Source organism: Bos javanicus, chromosome 1 (assembly GCF_032452875.1).
Source record: "Bos javanicus breed banteng chromosome 1, ARS-OSU_banteng_1.0, whole genome shotgun sequence".
Lineage (NCBI taxonomy): Eukaryota > Metazoa > Chordata > Mammalia > Artiodactyla > Bovidae > Bos > Bos javanicus.
Window position 1 is genome coordinate 80,467,615 of NC_083868.1, and position 16,484 is coordinate 80,484,098.

The 16,484-nt window shown below is 41.7% G+C and overlaps 1 protein-coding gene and 1 long non-coding RNA gene across 8 annotated transcripts in view; one reads left to right on the top strand and one right to left on the bottom strand.

The window, feature by feature from the left end:
- Positions 1-1,945, top strand: part of LOC133245625 (uncharacterized) — a 98,970-nt gene extending 97,025 nt beyond the window's left edge. The window contains exon 8 of the long non-coding RNA XR_009735755.1: positions 1,658-1,945. This is a non-coding gene — a long non-coding RNA (uncharacterized LOC133245625). The remainder of the gene's footprint in view (positions 1-1,657) is intronic.
- Positions 1-16,484, bottom strand: part of ST6GAL1 (ST6 beta-galactoside alpha-2,6-sialyltransferase 1) — a 150,597-nt gene that overhangs the window by 32,536 nt on the left and 101,577 nt on the right. For 5 of the 7 annotated variants that reach the window (XM_061413281.1, XM_061413283.1, XM_061413286.1 and 2 more), the window contains 2 exons: positions 11,281-11,410; positions 5,197-5,845 (listed from right to left, as the gene is read on the bottom strand). In XM_061413281.1, coding sequence (XP_061269265.1) covers positions 5,197-5,794 — 598 coding nt within the window. In that variant the 5' untranslated portion in view covers positions 5,795-5,845; positions 11,281-11,410. Of the gene's footprint in view, positions 1-5,196; positions 5,846-11,280; positions 11,411-12,897; positions 13,061-15,218; positions 15,321-16,484 lie in introns of those variants that run through there. The other 2 variants (XM_061413287.1, XM_061413285.1) reach the window with 2 other exon arrangements.

The following is a 16,484-nucleotide window of genomic DNA, read 5'->3' on the forward strand; positions in this document are numbered from 1 at the left end:
GGGAGAGGGTGGGAAGATGTGGGAGAATGGCATTGAAACATGTATAATATCATGTATGAAACAAGTTGCCAGTCTAGGTTCGATGCACGATACTGGATGCTTGGGACTAGTGCACTGGGACGACCCAGAGGGATGGTATGGGGAGGGAGGAGGGAGGAGGGTTCAGGATGGGGAACACATGTATACCTGTGGCGGATTCATTTTGATATTTGGCAAAACTAATACAATTTGTAAAGTTTAAAAATAAAATAAAATTTTAAAAAAATAAAATAAAATGAATAAATAAATAAATACTGATTAAACACCTACTCTCTGCCTGGCACTGGAGACAATGGTTGTGAGCAAGAAATCAAGGTCCTTGCCCTTAGAGACCTTGAAATCCACAGTAAAGAGAAAGGCAATAAATAAGCACAACAACCTATATTCAAGATAACTACAGATTGTGATCAGTACTGTGGCACAAAAGTAACCTATAATGGAAAAGAATCTGAAAAAAATATACATATATATGGGAAGGGTCCAGGAAAGTAAATTCCAGCCAGAGGACACAGCAGTGTCAAGACCCTAAGGAGGGTAAGGACTTAACTGCGAACAAGTGAATGAGGGAAAGAAAAAATAAAGGATGCAGTGGAAGAGACTGGAAAAAAGCAAACCATGCAGGCTGTGCTATGAAGGTATGAAGTTTGAATTTTATTCTAAGATTTAAAAAAAAAAAATCAAAGAAGAAAACTTTAAAACAGACCACTAAATTTAAGCTTATAAAAAAAGGGATTAGATTCTTATTTGTCAAACTGTCCTTTGCTATTGCTATTGAAGACTAAAAAACTTTCAGGCTTGAATAGGTCTTGAGGAAATCACCAGGAGAAATCCACAGCTACTGGGTCCAGGTATAATAACTCCAAATAGCTAGAAATTATGGTGAAAGAAATTTTATCACTACTTGGACCAAATATTTTTTTATATTTTCCAATGAGCTTAATGAATCATATAACCATGTATGGAAGACCATATTCTGATTCTGACTAGGAAAACTAGATATGACACAGACTGGGGTGGGCAAACTATGGCCCACAGAGCAAATCTGACCTGCCTCATCTTTGTAAATAAAGTTTTATTGGAACATAACCAGATACATTCATTTATTACTGTCTGTGGTTGATTTTCAGATGGTAAAGAATCATGTCTAATTAGAACCAAGTTCTGTCTCTTCCACCTCACCAAGCCTCTCAAGTCAAACCTTTTCTTCCCACCACCACCACCACTGCTCAACAGACCTGGCACTTCCCATTGGATATGGCAATATTCCCTAACAGCAGAGAGATTAGATTGCAATCCCCTGAGACAAGGAGACCCAGAGACATATGAAACCTCTCTGAAACACACATGATCCCAACACTTGCTTGCTCAAAACCTTCTAGGCCTCTCCATGGCTTAAAGAACCAAATTCAAAGTCCTTATTATGATGGTCAACTCCCTCTAAGAACTGAACCCTGACTACCCTTCCGATCTCATTTCTCAGCCCTCTTCACCCTGTGAGACCCTACCTCCCAGCCAAACAGGGTTATTTGTGATGCTTAAACATGCTCTGCACTTTTTTTTTTCCATGCAGCCTTCGCTTCTTACTTTTGTCTCAGAATGCTCTTCTCCTCTCTTCTAGGAGAGAAAATCAGGAAGAATATGAAGTTATTATTTTAACCTGACAAGGGATTCATTCATTATTATAAAACTACAATCACCATGGGGCACAAAAGAAGAGTTTAGGCTAAGTGTGGGGGCCTTGGAGTCAAACACCCCAGTTTCAAGTCCCAGTCTACTATCAACCAGCTGTGTAAGCTTTCTGAGTGTTAATACTTGGCTCATCAGTAAAACGGGGACAATAATTGTACCTACCTCGTGGGATTACTGGGAGGATTAAAAGAGCAAGGCTTGTTACTCACACAGCAGTTGCACCATACGTGTTACTCCTATTAGTTATAATATTTGTTAAGTGTGCTACTGCTTGAAATGAATATTCAAAAAAATCTAAGATACTTTACATGTGTATGTATCAAAAACAATTAAAAATTACTATGCCCACTGTTGGCTGGTTTGTGGGACTGCCAGAGACACAACACATTGTTACAGTTCCTCTGATAAACAGTTTTGTAATGCCCCAGAAAAAGAGCCCTAAAACATATGTTACTTGGTCTTCTAGCCCTGCTCCTGAGGGTATTTCCCCTTTGGAGGGCAGTAGTAGTCACTTACGGAGAAGGCAATGGCACCCCACTCCAGTACTCTTGCCTGGCAAATCCCATGGATGGAGGAGCCTGGTGGGCTGCAGTCCATGGGGTCACTAGGAGTCGGACACAACTAAGCGACTTCACTTTCACTTTTCACTTTCATGCATTGGAGAAGGAAATGGCAACCCCCTCCAGTGTTCTTGCCTGGAGAATCCCAGGGACGGGGGAGCCTGGTGGGCTGCCGTCTATGGGGTCACACAGAGTCAGACACGACTGAAGCGACTTAGCAGCAGCAGCAGCAGCAGTCACTTAAGTTATCTTCACAAAACTCATTAGCAGTACTACGTTTAAGAGCAAACAATTTGAAACTATTTGATATATTCAACAGTTGGGAATAAGCTGGACAAATTCCAGATGTGATGGGAAGGCTGTGGGCCTGGCAAGCTCAGAGGCCTTTAACAGAAGGCCTTTCCTCTCTCTTTCCTCTTTGTATTCTAAGTTCCTACTTGATACTGTTGATGAATCCATGAGGGAATAAAAGAATACATGAATTAATTTCTTAACGTATTTGTTAGACTAAATGCCCAAGGGAAATACCCAATAAAAGGCAGAACATTTGAAGTCTAGCACACGATTTTTGTTCAGTTCAGTTCAGTCGCTCAGTCGTGTCCGACTCTTTGCGACCCCATGAATCACAGCACGCCAGGCCTCCCTGTCCATCACCAACTCCCGGAGTTCACTCAGACTCACGTCCATCGAGTCAGTGATGCCACCCAGCCATCTCATCCTCTGTCATCCCCTTCTCCTCTTGCCCCCAATCCCTCCCAGCATCAGAGTCTTTTTCCAACGAGTCAACTCTTCGATTGACTCTAATGATTTTTGTTAGATCTCAGGATCAAAGTCCTTCCATGAAATCACATATTTGAAATGATAACTGCAGTCTATAGAAAAAGATTATTTTAAAGTTTAGTTAAACCCCTCCAATGTTTTATGAAGTACATAAAAATAAAGATTACAGTTCCAATTCATGGAAGTATTAGGTTCTACCTGAAACTTCAACACAATTCCAGCCAGGCAGGCAATGGTGACTTGAAGAAGAGGATCAGCTAACACCTGGAATATTCTAAACATTACCATTAAAAGAAAAATTGGGGAAGGAAGAAAGAAATCTAGTTCCATTATAGATGAAATAAAAACCAATTACATTTAGCTTCTAGAAAACGAAGTCCAAAAGAAACCAAAAAAGCAAAAGCAAAAGTTGGGGTGGGGTTGGTTATCTTGGCAGCTTTTATTCCTAAGTGCTGCCCATTTGGGGAAGTATAAAATATGATCTCATCACTTCTTTCTGCTCTAGAGAATCTAATTTGGGTCTACTTTACTTCTTTTGAGAGCCTATGCTCGGTTTCAGACCATTTTTCCTGGCAGTCATATGAAGGAAATAAAAAAGGAGACATATGACCTCACCTGCTCCAGTACCTTCCAGGGCCTGACAGAAGTGCTTTGCTTCCTTTAGCCTAATTCATTTCACAGTCATGGAAAACACATTCTCTCAGAACAATCGAACTAAGGCACATTAAGCAAATCCATAGCACTGTGCTATATCTATGTTTACAAATCTGGATCAACTTTCTACTTTTTTAAGTTTATTTCTACTGAAATATAGTTTTTTTTATTTTTTTATTAGAAGATAATTGCTTTACAATGTTGTGTTGATCTCTGCCGTGCAACAGCACAAATCAGTCATAATTTTACATTATGACTATATATCTATAGATACATAGATATCTATATATATCTATATCTATATATCTCCCCTCCCTCTTGAGCCTCTGAAACATAGCTGATTTACGATGTTGCATCAGCTTCATGGGTATTGCACAGTGAATCATATACATACACACACACCCCATATACATATATATGCATGCTACATCACTTCAGCTGTGTCCAACTCTGTGTGACCCTATGGACCGTAGCCCACCAGGCTCCTCTGTCCAAGGGATTCTCTAGGCAAGAATACTGAAGTAGGTTGCCATTTCCTCCTCCAGGTGATCTTCCCAACCCAGGGATGAAACCCCAGTCTCTTATTCCTCCTGTACTGGCAGGCCAATTCTTTCCCCTCCTGGGAAGCCCATGAAATACATATATATAATTTTTTTCAGATTCTTTTCCCTCATAGGTTATTATAAAATATTGAGACTAGTTCCCTATGTTATACAGCAGGTTCTTGTTGGTTTATCTCTTTCATATAGTGTATATGTTAACCCTAGTTTGTCTATCTTAATGAACTATGACAAATTTTGGGAAAAGCAAATTTATATATTCTCATCAGTGATTTTTAACGATTTTGGGGGTCACAGACCCCTTTGAGATACAACAGAAAGCTATGGACTCTCTCTTTGGAACAACGCAGGCTGAATTATACAGATACGCATGTTAAACACACATAAACAGCACATAGTTTTCATATGATTGTAGGGATTTGTGAACCTCCTGAATTGGTCCAGAATCCCCAATTAACTCCTTTCAAAGAGCAAAACTAAAAATTAGTTAGGTCATTGAGGCCAAAAGAGATAATTAGTTGCTAATTAATCAGTAAATTATAGAATTTCAGGACCTGAAGATAAAGTAGAGATCTATGCTTTAAATATTTTTAAATGTTAATGCAGTGTTTTCCTTCTTGGTAGCAAAGGAACTTTCTTTTCAAACAAAATTTTCTGTAGGACACCAGTATTTAAAATGGATCAAAATAGAGCTATTCGAATTAATAAAGCTGCTGGAAGACTGGATCCCCATTCTCTCCACTGCCCCCTTGCCACCTCTGACTCGTGAAGCACATCTGAGAAACACCGACTGGGCTGCTCCACCAGTCCACGAGCCATACTGGGACTGCTAGTCCCCACCCCTGTCCACGTGCCCAGATGGTCCAAATGAGCACTGGCCACTCAGATAACAGTCTCTACACGGCAGAACCCACCTATTTCTCGGCCCAGCCGGGAGGACTTCAGAGATCCTGCTGAAGAGACCACAGCACACCTGCCCCACGGCCCAGCCTTGGTCCTAATGTCCTCCTGAGGCAGGTAGCCCTCCCAGTCAGAGGTGTTGAAGGGAAAATCTGTGGCCTCTATCATTGAAATGTTGACGTGGTCCCGGAGGTGGCAAAGCAGGGCCTCTGCGCTGAACTTGACCCCGGGCCCTGGCCCCTTGTACGTCACTTTGTACTTGTTCATGTTCAGATAATTCTTCCGGATAGTTTGCAGCCTGGGGGCAAGGTTTTTGGAGGAGCTGTCCTTGTCCCACACCTGGAAGGTAGCCTTCAACTTGGCCTTGGGACCACCGAGTGCCTGGATGTTCCTCTGGGGGTTGTGGGTGCTGCTGGAGGACACAGGTTGGGAACTAGAGCTCACGGCCAGTTTCTCCAGGCCCTGCAACACCTGGTATTCCTTGTTTTGCAGTTTAAGGAACTCATAGTAATTCCCTTTCTTCTTTTCTTTCCACACACAGATGATGGCAAACAGGAGAAAGATGAGCACACAGCAGCTGAAGACTTTTTTCTTCAAGCTGGTGCGAGTCATAATGAAGGACGTGTTCAAGGAAACCACGCTGTTCTGAGCAGGAAAATATGCCTAAAAAAAAGTGAGACAAGGCAGAAAGTGATGTAAAGAACAGCCAAAAGTAATGACGAGCTAAGCAATGGCTTTAGAGTGACGAGAACTGAATTCCAGCCCATGCCTATCTCCCATTTTCAGCAAGTCTCCAAAATAAAAAAAAATCACCCTCAGTTTGGGCTTGAAATGTAGAAAGTCATCCTCAGACACTCTCATCTTCCTCTCTGAACCATGAGCACTCTATGGACTTGCCCACCACACCTTTGTACTCCCTGAATCTTAGTTTCCTATTGTCTCAGTCTGGCTTCCTGAGTACTCTCTGAGCTCCCTGAGGTCAAGAACCACAACTTACACACTCAGTTCCTAGGGCCTCACACTATTTGTTCAAGGAAGGCATACATGCTTGAAAAACTAAAAGAGAACAGCAGAGCAGGCTGACGTGTCTATGTCACAGGAAGCCAAACTCCATAAAAAGGCCTGGCCTCCTTTTAAAATTGCCAGGAAGAGACCTCTCACCATAGACGGTGTGGTAGGTGCACAGTGCATTTCTCTAAAGGCTCTGGTGCTAGATTCCTGTGCGAGAAGAAAGCCAAGGGTTAGCTTCACAATAGAACATTCAGGTTTATGGAGTTCTACATGTGGCAGGAAACTGACTCTCCTCATAGCAGAAGATGGGATCTCCTAATAAGATAGCAGATATGTGACCAGTTAAGGAAATGAAAACAAAAATGCATTAAGCACATAGGAGGTTATTTCATTTAATTTCATCATAAACCAGGGGGCATCATGATAAACAATATCAGTGAGCACCATGTTAATAATAACCTAACATGAAGGGCATCTCCAGAGCTGTGCAGAAAAGCCCTAACCATCACCAACCATGATGGTGCCATAATCTCCATTTTTATAGATTAACCACCTGAGGTGCTGAGAAATTAAGAGAAATGCCTAGGATCACAGAACTGCGTGAATAGTAGATTGAGATTCAAATCCAAGCGCACTTGCTTTCCTAACCCGTGACCCTTTCACTGCATCATGTCCAGGATGCTGAAAGTTCTAGAAAATGGACTTCACAAATTAAATAGAGCCTGAATAGGCTCCTTTATATCTGAGTAAAGACCTACTTTGCTTTCCCAGAATTTATTGTCAAACTGAACGGAAAATGGAAGAACTTTGAATTCAAATAATGTCTGTAATCTTCTGGAAAACATTAACTTATTCCCAAAGTAACTAGGTTTATTTACCATAATGAGTTAAAGCAACTACCCCTAGGATTTTGCTAACTGATTAAGAATCTATACAGTAGTAATTAACACAACATTGTAATCAACCATAATTTTTAAAAATTCAAAAAAAAAAAAAGAAACAGATCTATAGTCGACTTCCAGGAAGCCTGCTCCTAAGGTTATCAGAGATAAGGCGGTAGGAGTACTGAAATGGGTATCACAGAACCTGGCTTCTTGTCCCCACTCTTGGTGGCCTTAGGCAAGTCTCTTAACCTCTCTGCACCTGTTTCTGTGGAGTAATCATCTCTGCCATGTCTCATTCACTGGTCCTGGGAACACCAAAGGAGAATGACATTCATGGACTTTGAACTAGGTAAATATAAGGCACAGAAGGTTAGAGCCCACCCCCGCCAGCGCCCACGGGCATGAGAGCCACATGGAGGCAATGTGGAACGGCAAACAGTGGCAGAGTGGAGCACTGGCCATGACTCATCAACCTGAACTTCAGGTCCTTCATCAAGTATAACTGAAGTACAGGTCACTTATAATGTTAGTTACAGGTCTAAAACAGTGATTTGATATTTTTATAGATTCAGTTCAGTTCAGTCGCTCAGTCGTGTCCGACTCTTCGCGACCCCATGAATCACTGCACGCCAGGCCTCCCTGACCATCACCAACTCCCGGAGTTCACTCAGACTCACGTCCATCGAGTCAGTGATGCCATCCAGCCATCTCATCCTCTGTCCCTTTCTCCTCCTGCCCCCAATCCCTCCCAGCATCAGAGTCTTTTCCAATGAGTCAACTCTTCGCATGAGGTGGCCAAAGTACTGGAGTTTCAGCTTTAGCATCATTCCTTCCAGAGAAATTTCAGGGCTGATCTCCTTCAGAATGGACTGGTTGGATCTCCTTGCAGTCCAAGGGACTCTCAAGAGTCTTCTCCAACACCACAGTTCAAAAGCATCAATTCTTCAGTGCTCAGCCTTCTTCACAGTCCAACTCTCACATCCATACATGACCACTGGGAAAACCATAGCCTTGACTAGACAAACCTTTGTTGGCAAAGTAATGTCTCTGCTTTTGAATATGCTATCTAGGTTGGTCATAACTTTCCTTCCAAGGAGTAAGTGTCTTTTAATTTCATGGCTGCAGTCACCATCTGTAGTGATTTTGGAGCCCAGAAAAAAAAAAGTCTGACACTGTTTCCCCATCTATTTCCCATGAAGTGATGGGACTGGATGCCATGATCTTCGTTTTCTGAATGTTGAGCTTTAAGCCAACTTTTTCACTCTCCACTTTCACTTTCATCAAGAGGCTTTTGAGTTCCTCTTCACTTTCTGCCATAAGGGTGGTGTCATCTGCATATCTGAGGTTATTGATATTTCTCCCAGCAGTCTTGATTCCAGCTTGTGTTTCTTATGTACCATTATAACATTTTTTACTATAGTCTCTATGCGGTACATTACATCCCTCTGACTTATTTATAACTGATACTCTAGCCAGCCAGCCACACCAGCACACTTAAGTATAACTAGTAGTTTATACCTCAAACCCCCTTTACCTCTCTCATACTTCCCCCTATCACCGTTCCCTCTGGCAACCATTAGTTTGTTCTCTGTAACTCTAAGTCTGTTTCTGTTTTTTGTTTTTGTAGATTCCACATGTAAGTGAAAATGTACAGTATTTGTGGGTCTCTCTCTCTCTCTGACTTATTTCACTTAGCATAATATTCCTTGGGTCCATCCATATCACAAAATGCAAGGTTTTATGGTATGGCTTTATTCTTTTTAATGGCCGAGTGATATTCCATTGTGTTTGTGTATATACATGTATATATCACATACTCTTTATTCAGTCATCTGTTGATGGATACTTAGGATGCTTCCATATCTTGGCAATTATAAATTATAGGTAATTCTGCAATGAACATTGGCATGCATAAATCTTTTGAATTAGCTTTTTGTTTTCCAGGATAAATACCCAGGAGTGGAACTGCCTTGATTATACAGTAGTCCTATATTTAATTTTTTAAGCTAACTCCATACTGTTTTCCACAGTGGATACACAAATTTACACCCCCACAGTGTATGAGGGTTCCTTTTCTCCACACCCTTGCCAGTACTTATTTCCTCTATTCTTCTCCTGAGTTTGGTGAGCATACTTATAATCCAGAATTCCAACCCAGATTTGTCTGACTAAAAGTCCATGGTTTTTGCATTAATGGACAGGCATTGTGAAAAAGTACAGTGAAAAGTCAGTGTTGACTTAAGACTCAGAATTCAGGGTCTCTAATGAGATAACTGCTGGACAATCACAAAATAAACACCCTCACTATCTGTGCTGACACTGCTACTGTGCACTATTTTACCATTTAGGTGACCCAGCAACTGGATTTATGAGACCCAGTACAACCCTGTGAGATAAGCAGAGGAAATTTTATTAGTTTCATTTATAACTAAAGAAACTATGATTTTGTAAACATAAATAATTTTCAAAGTTGTGTGAGTGATTTGGTAATGATGGAGTTTGGACTTAACTTTTATGTGTATAAGTGAAATAAGACAGGAGGTAGGGATGTGGAACCTGGTTCACTATCTCACTGGGCCGAGGCTCAGAAGGGCTTGTGTTCAGCTTCCTGCCAAACCCTGCCCTCAAAGGTCAGGTTTCCCGGGAAAGAAGAGTTCTCCAAACCTTCAACCATACACAGTCTTACAACTTCAAGAGCACCTCAGCCTTTAAGGTCAGTGCTCTGGAGAAGACTCTTGAGAGTCCCTTGGACTCCAAGGAGATCCAACCAGTCCATTCTGAAGGAGATCAGCCCTGGGATTTCTTTGGAAGGAATGATGCTAAAGCTGAAACTCCAGTACTCATGCGAAGAGTTGACTCATTGGAAAAGACCCTGATGCTGGGAGGGACTGGAGGCAGGAGGAAAAGGGGACGACAGAGGATGAGATGGCTGAATGGCATCACTGACTCGATGGACGTGAGTTTGAGTTAACTCCGGGAGTTGGTGATGGACAGGGAGGCCTGGCGTGCTGCGATTCATGGGGTCGCAAAGAGTCAAACATGACTGAGTGACTGAACTGAACTGAACTGTCATGAGTGCCATGGGCACTCATCTGAAACCTCATGTCAGGGCTCCCAGTTCTCTGAACACCATCCTCTGTTGAGGCTCCAAGTCCACCACTGGCTAGACCCTCTAGTCAGAGGGACTTAGAGAGTCAATCTCATCTCTCAAGCTGCTACAGAGAGACACAGACTGAATAAATTTCATCTAAACAGCCCAGACTGAAGGAAAGGAATAGTAAATATTTTTCCCCAAATTCTTTGGGAAAATAGTCCAAGTTTTTAATTTCTCAATCATTTCTCTGATTGCCTTCTTACTTCTCTACAATTTTGCACTGCTGGAATCTCTCCTCTTGTCCATTTGCCTGGCAACCAAACAGCCTTTCCGTTTCTGGGCTCCTGTGGAGGCCATCTCCCCTTCCCTACTGTTCTTGCTCCCTGCTATTCATCTCTAGTGTTTAGTAATGCTTGCTTTTGATTTTCGTCTTTAGGCCATGCTCTACAACGTGGGATCTTACTTCCCAGACCAGGAATTAAACCCCTGCCCCCTGCACTGGGAGCATGAAGTCTTAGCCACTGGACCACCAGAGAAGTCCCAGTAATGTTTGCTTTTCATACTGACCCCCTGCTAGAGGGAGACTCCTCCTGGCTCATTTCTGAAATTCCAGTGCCCCCTCACACCTGGAACACAGTGGGTATTCAATAAAGGATTCTTGAATTGATTGGACTTATCAATGAATGCTAACAACCCCCACCTGGCTTCTAGAGGAATAAGTAACAACTCACATTATCACTTACAGAGAATAAGCCAACACTGAACCAACAGAAAGAAAATCCCAAGGGAGGGCTCCCCATCTATATCACTATATCACTACATGCTGGGTATCAAATGCAGGGTTTGGCCAGAATAGGTGCTTTAAAAAGGTAGATTGAATTACAGAATAAATTTAAATCTTATATTTATATTTTATAGAAATAGGCAAATCACCTATCAACACTAGGGACTGAAAAATAAATAAATAAAAAACACAAAGAAAACAGCAAAGCTGTAGCCATACATTGAGCCCCTATGGCTTCTTACCAGCACACTCCACTGTGCCTCTCCTAAACAGAGTATGGACCCCCATGCTGCTTCCACATCCCACTCCTCCAGGTGTTCCTTACCTGCTGCTAGCTAATCCTCCTGGGCTGCAAGCCCTCCAAGTCCTCAGGAACGAACACTGTTCTCCATGGATGTCTGTTTTACTGGGTCTGGAGGCCAAGGCTCATTCTTCTCAGGATGATCAAAAACCATCTACAAAGAGGACAGTAAAACAGAGTGAAGCACCAGTTTCCAAGAGGAGAAAGGTTAAAGATTAAAAAGATAGACGGGGACCTCTGCCAAACTCCAATGTGGGCCCTGGTATGGCTCAATCCAGGAAGCCCCAGGGGCTCAGAAAAAAAAAAAGAGACAAAAGTCAATTACAGGTGCAATGTTCTGGGCTCATAAACAGCACAGAAATCCTAAAAATAGTCCAATACTAATAAGAACATGACAGAAAGATGAAGCAAGCACCATACACCAACCTGGGAAGAAAGAATTGTTTAGTCTCTGGTTGGGGCATACATAAATAGCAATTTTAAGAAGACAGGATTCAGTTCATCCAAAATGAACTCTAAACAGATCTTTTAAAAGTTATTTATTATCAAAGAATATTTAATGATATATGAAAGTTTTATGAGTATAATGTTAACTGAAATTCAGAAAAAAAATTTTAAATTCAAATGTGAGAAAGAGGAAAGACTATACCAATATATATATACACACACACACATACCTGGAAGGTAGAATAAGGAGTAATGAGCATTTTCATTTTTTTATAAATTTTTGTATATTGAAAAAATTTTTAAGTGTACATGCATTACTCTTAGAGTTACAAGAAATTATAAAAATGTGTTTTAGAAGCTAAAAATAGAACTCTATACTTGTAAGCTTTCTTTCGTCTGATGGAATGTAGAAAAATAACAAAGGAAATTTAATAGTTGCATGAAAATTCCAACTCCTATACAATAAAAATATTGTAATAAAAAGGAAAATAAGACTCAAGGTGTGCAAAAGTTTCACAGTAAAAGCCTTTAAAAATGAACAGGCAATCAACATGAGCAAACAAATCACAAAACAGAAAATACCATTAATAAACATATGAAATTATGATTACTCTTGAGAGAAACCCAAAAGAGGTAACTGGAATATTAAGATACTAGTTTATAAAATTAACTTTAACCAGTAGTTTTCAAAATGATAATACTCATTGACAGGCAGATTATAATGAAATTGGTATATTTCAAGAGAGCAGTAGAACTTAACTTTTTTAGAAAGTAATCACACCAAAGAATTAAGAGCTTATGACTATGAACCAAGTTATTGTACTTCCAGGAAATAAGATTGAATAAATAATTCCAAGGGGAAAAAGTTGTATATTTCTATTTCCTCACATATAAGATAATTCCCTACCTTACACAGCTTTGGTGAGAATTGGAAGAAGATTCATGAGACAAAGAATGAGTTTTATGAAGCAATTTGCATGTGCAAAAAGAAAAAACAGCTTTCAGTTTCAAAGAGATTTATTATGGTGAAAAAAATCTAAAATTAATAATTAAGCTTACAACAATAGTGAAATAATTAAACTATGGTACTTACATTCAGATAGAATATATATATAATGGTATATGAATTTTAAGTAGCAACACGAAATAAAATGCTTAAAATATTATAACAAAGAAAGTGAAACAAAATGTTACCTGTACATACATCACTGTGACTAAAAGTTCTACGTATCTAAATATCTAGGCTGGGGTGTCTGAGCTTTTCATGACCAGGAGGCAGGCAGGCAGATCCTGGGCATGATGGACAGGACAGAAGTGAGAGGTGCCATTCTGCTCTTTGTCAAAAAACAGTCAGGGCTCCCCTTATCCATTTAGAGAAGCACTGGCTCCCTAGCAGCCTCCTGGTACAGTCCAAAAATTGCCTCTGATAGCTAGCCTTCTTTTCATGTCATACAAGTTTCCTCTGAGGTGAGGGAGGGGGGTTTGTGATTATGCAAGCATTCATATTATTATTGGATTACCATTTGTCTCCTCCTACTAAAAATGTGAACCCTGTAAGTGCTGGTTCTTCACTACTACCCTCAGTGCCCAGATGCATGTCTGGCATATGGGAGATACTCAATGAGACATGGTTTCGATCCCTGGGTCTGGAAGATCCCCTGGAGGAGGAAATGGCAACACACTCCAATATTCTTGCCTGGGAAATCCCATTGTTTAGGTAGTTAGAATAGGAAAAAGGAGTCCAGAATGGCAGTGGCTAAAAGACAAGGGGAAAGCCCGCAAAAATAGAACAAAGGAAGGTCCAGGACCAAATGAGGACCTCAGGTAAAACAAACAGCATTCCTGGCTAGCCCAATTTACATAGGGCAGGCCCAGGAGGAGGAGAAAAAACATACAAAAAGAGGAGCCAAAATTGGGCTGGGGGCTTCTCTTTGTGTGTTTTGGGTCGACCTGCCCTCACGCCTTTTCCTTTGCTTTAGAAATAAAACTGAGCTGTAACACGGAACTGTAACACTGGTCCGTCCGAGGAAATTACAAGGGGCTGTAACACTGGGCCGTTTGTGGCTTCAAATTTTTGTTGGACAAGACAGAACCAAGGAAACTTCAAACTCCCCCGACACCATGAATAGAGGAACCTGGCAGGCTGTGGTCCATGGGATCGCAAAGAGACAACAAACAAGGATTATTTGTTGAATGAGTGAGTGAGGGAAGTGTTGCCCATCCTTTAGAGGTCTATGCTTACCTCAGGCACCACTGATGGACAGGGTTCCTGCTCAGCGGCCTCACAGACAACACTCTGGGCAGTCATGGCACTTAGGATGCCACTCTCACCTGTATTTGCCACTTCACTGCCACCCCCTCAATGCTGGCCCATGAGACCTGTGTTTGGGTTCATTGCACAGACATCAGAGGAGTGCAGCAAACCCAGTTCTTCCTCCCTCACACCACATTTACTCAGAACAACTTGCCCTCTAAGGAGATTAAAAATCACTCTTGATTTCTAAAAATCAACCAATTGAAACAAGTGGTATAATCATTGATCTATATGTACTGTAGGTGGTGAGGGCCTTCCAAAAATAGTCACTGCTGGTCATGAGATACCAGCAGTGGTGATCTTCAACCAGCTACAGAAACAGTAATAGAATCCTCAACTCTCTGGGAGAGACACTTCAGCACTCATGACAATAATAGTTACCAAGTGTGTAATACTAGTTACATGTGAAGCACTGACCATAGCTTAAGAGTTAAGAGTAAGGACTCGAATTAGACTGAGCTGGGAAAGAGTTCAAACTGCCTCTCACCAGTTTACATGACCTTGGACAAGCTGTTCAACCCCCTAGGAATCAGTTTTTTTAATCTGTAAAATGGTAATAATAATAACAGAGCCCATCTCATGGGATTATTTAAAGAATCGAGTTAGATAAAACACCCAAAGGGATTGCAATAGGAACTGTGACAAAAATTATCCACATCACTTCATTTAGTCCTCACCATCCTGCCCTCCTCACCATCCCATGGTTGAGAGGATACCACTGCTATCCCCATTTTACAAACAGGGAGACTGAGACAAGAAAGAAGAGTGATTTGCCCAGAGTAACTCAGTTGTAGCACTCCAAATGCCTCATGCTCTTCCATGCGTTTGCAGTCCTGCCCAGAGAGCTCCTTCTGCTTGAAATGTCCTTTCCTACCCTGTTCTCATGGGACCACAACCTCCCCCCTGAACCTCCTCTACTAGCTCAAGTGCCCCTGGACTTTGAAGCCTTTCTTGACACCACAGAGATCGTCACAGCTCTGCGGTGCCTGTGCTGGCTCTCACCAGATCACATGTTTGCAGGTCTGTCCCAGCCTGTAAGATCCATCTCTGGCCCCCTGCACCTAGCCAGGCTCTGCACCATAACTGAGAAGTGCTCAGTCATGTTTGAATGAAAGAAAGAATCTAGCTCTGACACCTCTCCTCCCCTGTCCCCATGCCCTTCAATTTTTAGAATCACCCCCACCATCTCCCTACCCATCACCTTCAATTGCTGGAGTCCCCTTTACAGCACTGTTACTGAAAGATGTTCATTCTGCCTGCTGAACGTGCTGAGTGACAGGAAATTCACCACTTCCCCAGGTCAAATGTGGCTGTGTGAGCAGCTCTGCCTGTTATAAAGGTCTTAAAATGAAGAGCAATCAACCTACTTGCAAAAATAAACTCAGTGTTTTAAGCTTTGATCTCTAGATTCATACAGACTCAAAATGAAAACCAGTAATGCTTGCTGAGCCTATGCTCAGTGCTGGGAACTCCACCACATGCACCCACTCATTTCATCCTCATGACAACCTTGTGAAGGCCACACTGCCTACCGCCCACCTTGCTGCCCACCTTCTCCTCCACCCAGGACACTCTTCCTCATTCCCTGAATATGCTAGCTCCTGGCTTACTATAATTCTTTCCAACACTATTTCCATCATAACTGTTCATAGCATTAATATCCACTTACAGAATTATTCTAGTCCTCTGGTCTCTTTATTTTCTTGGGCTTCAAAATCACCGTGGAGAGTGACTACAGTCATGAAATTAAAAGATACTTGATCCTTGGGAAAAAAGCAATGAAAATCTATGCAGTGTATTAAACAGCAGAGACATTACTTTGCCAACAAAGGTCCATACAGTCAAAGCTATGGTCTTTCCAGGAGTCATGTACGGATGTGAGAGTTGGACCATAAAGAAGGCTGAGCACCAAAGAATTGATGCTTTTGAACTGCAGTGCTGGAGAAGACTCTTGAGAGTCCCTTGGACAGCAAGGAGATTAAACCAGTCAATCCTAAAGGAAATCAACCCTGAATTGATTTGGGTTGGAAATCATTGGAAGGACTGGTGCTGAAGCTGAAGCTCCAGTACTTTGGCCACCTGATGTGAAAAGCCAACTCATTGAAAAAGACCCTGATGCTGAGAAGATTGAGGGCAGAAGAAGGGGACAACAAATGATGAGATGGTTGGATGGCTTCATAAACTCAATGGACATGGGTTTGAGCAAACTCTGGGAGACAGTGAAGGACAGGGAAGCCTGCCATGCTGCAGTCCATGGGGTTGCAAGAGCTGGACACAAGTGCATGACTGAACAACAACAACTGGGCTCTCAGTTTTTTGATCTCTTCAATTCCAAAGACTGTGACCGCAGCAACGCACTCCAACGTTATATCTTTGATCTTGTCATTTCCAAAAAATATACTCCCTTCATAGTCTCGATTTCAGGTATCCCCTCTCTCATCATCACTCTCATCTCTGCAGCTTAGTC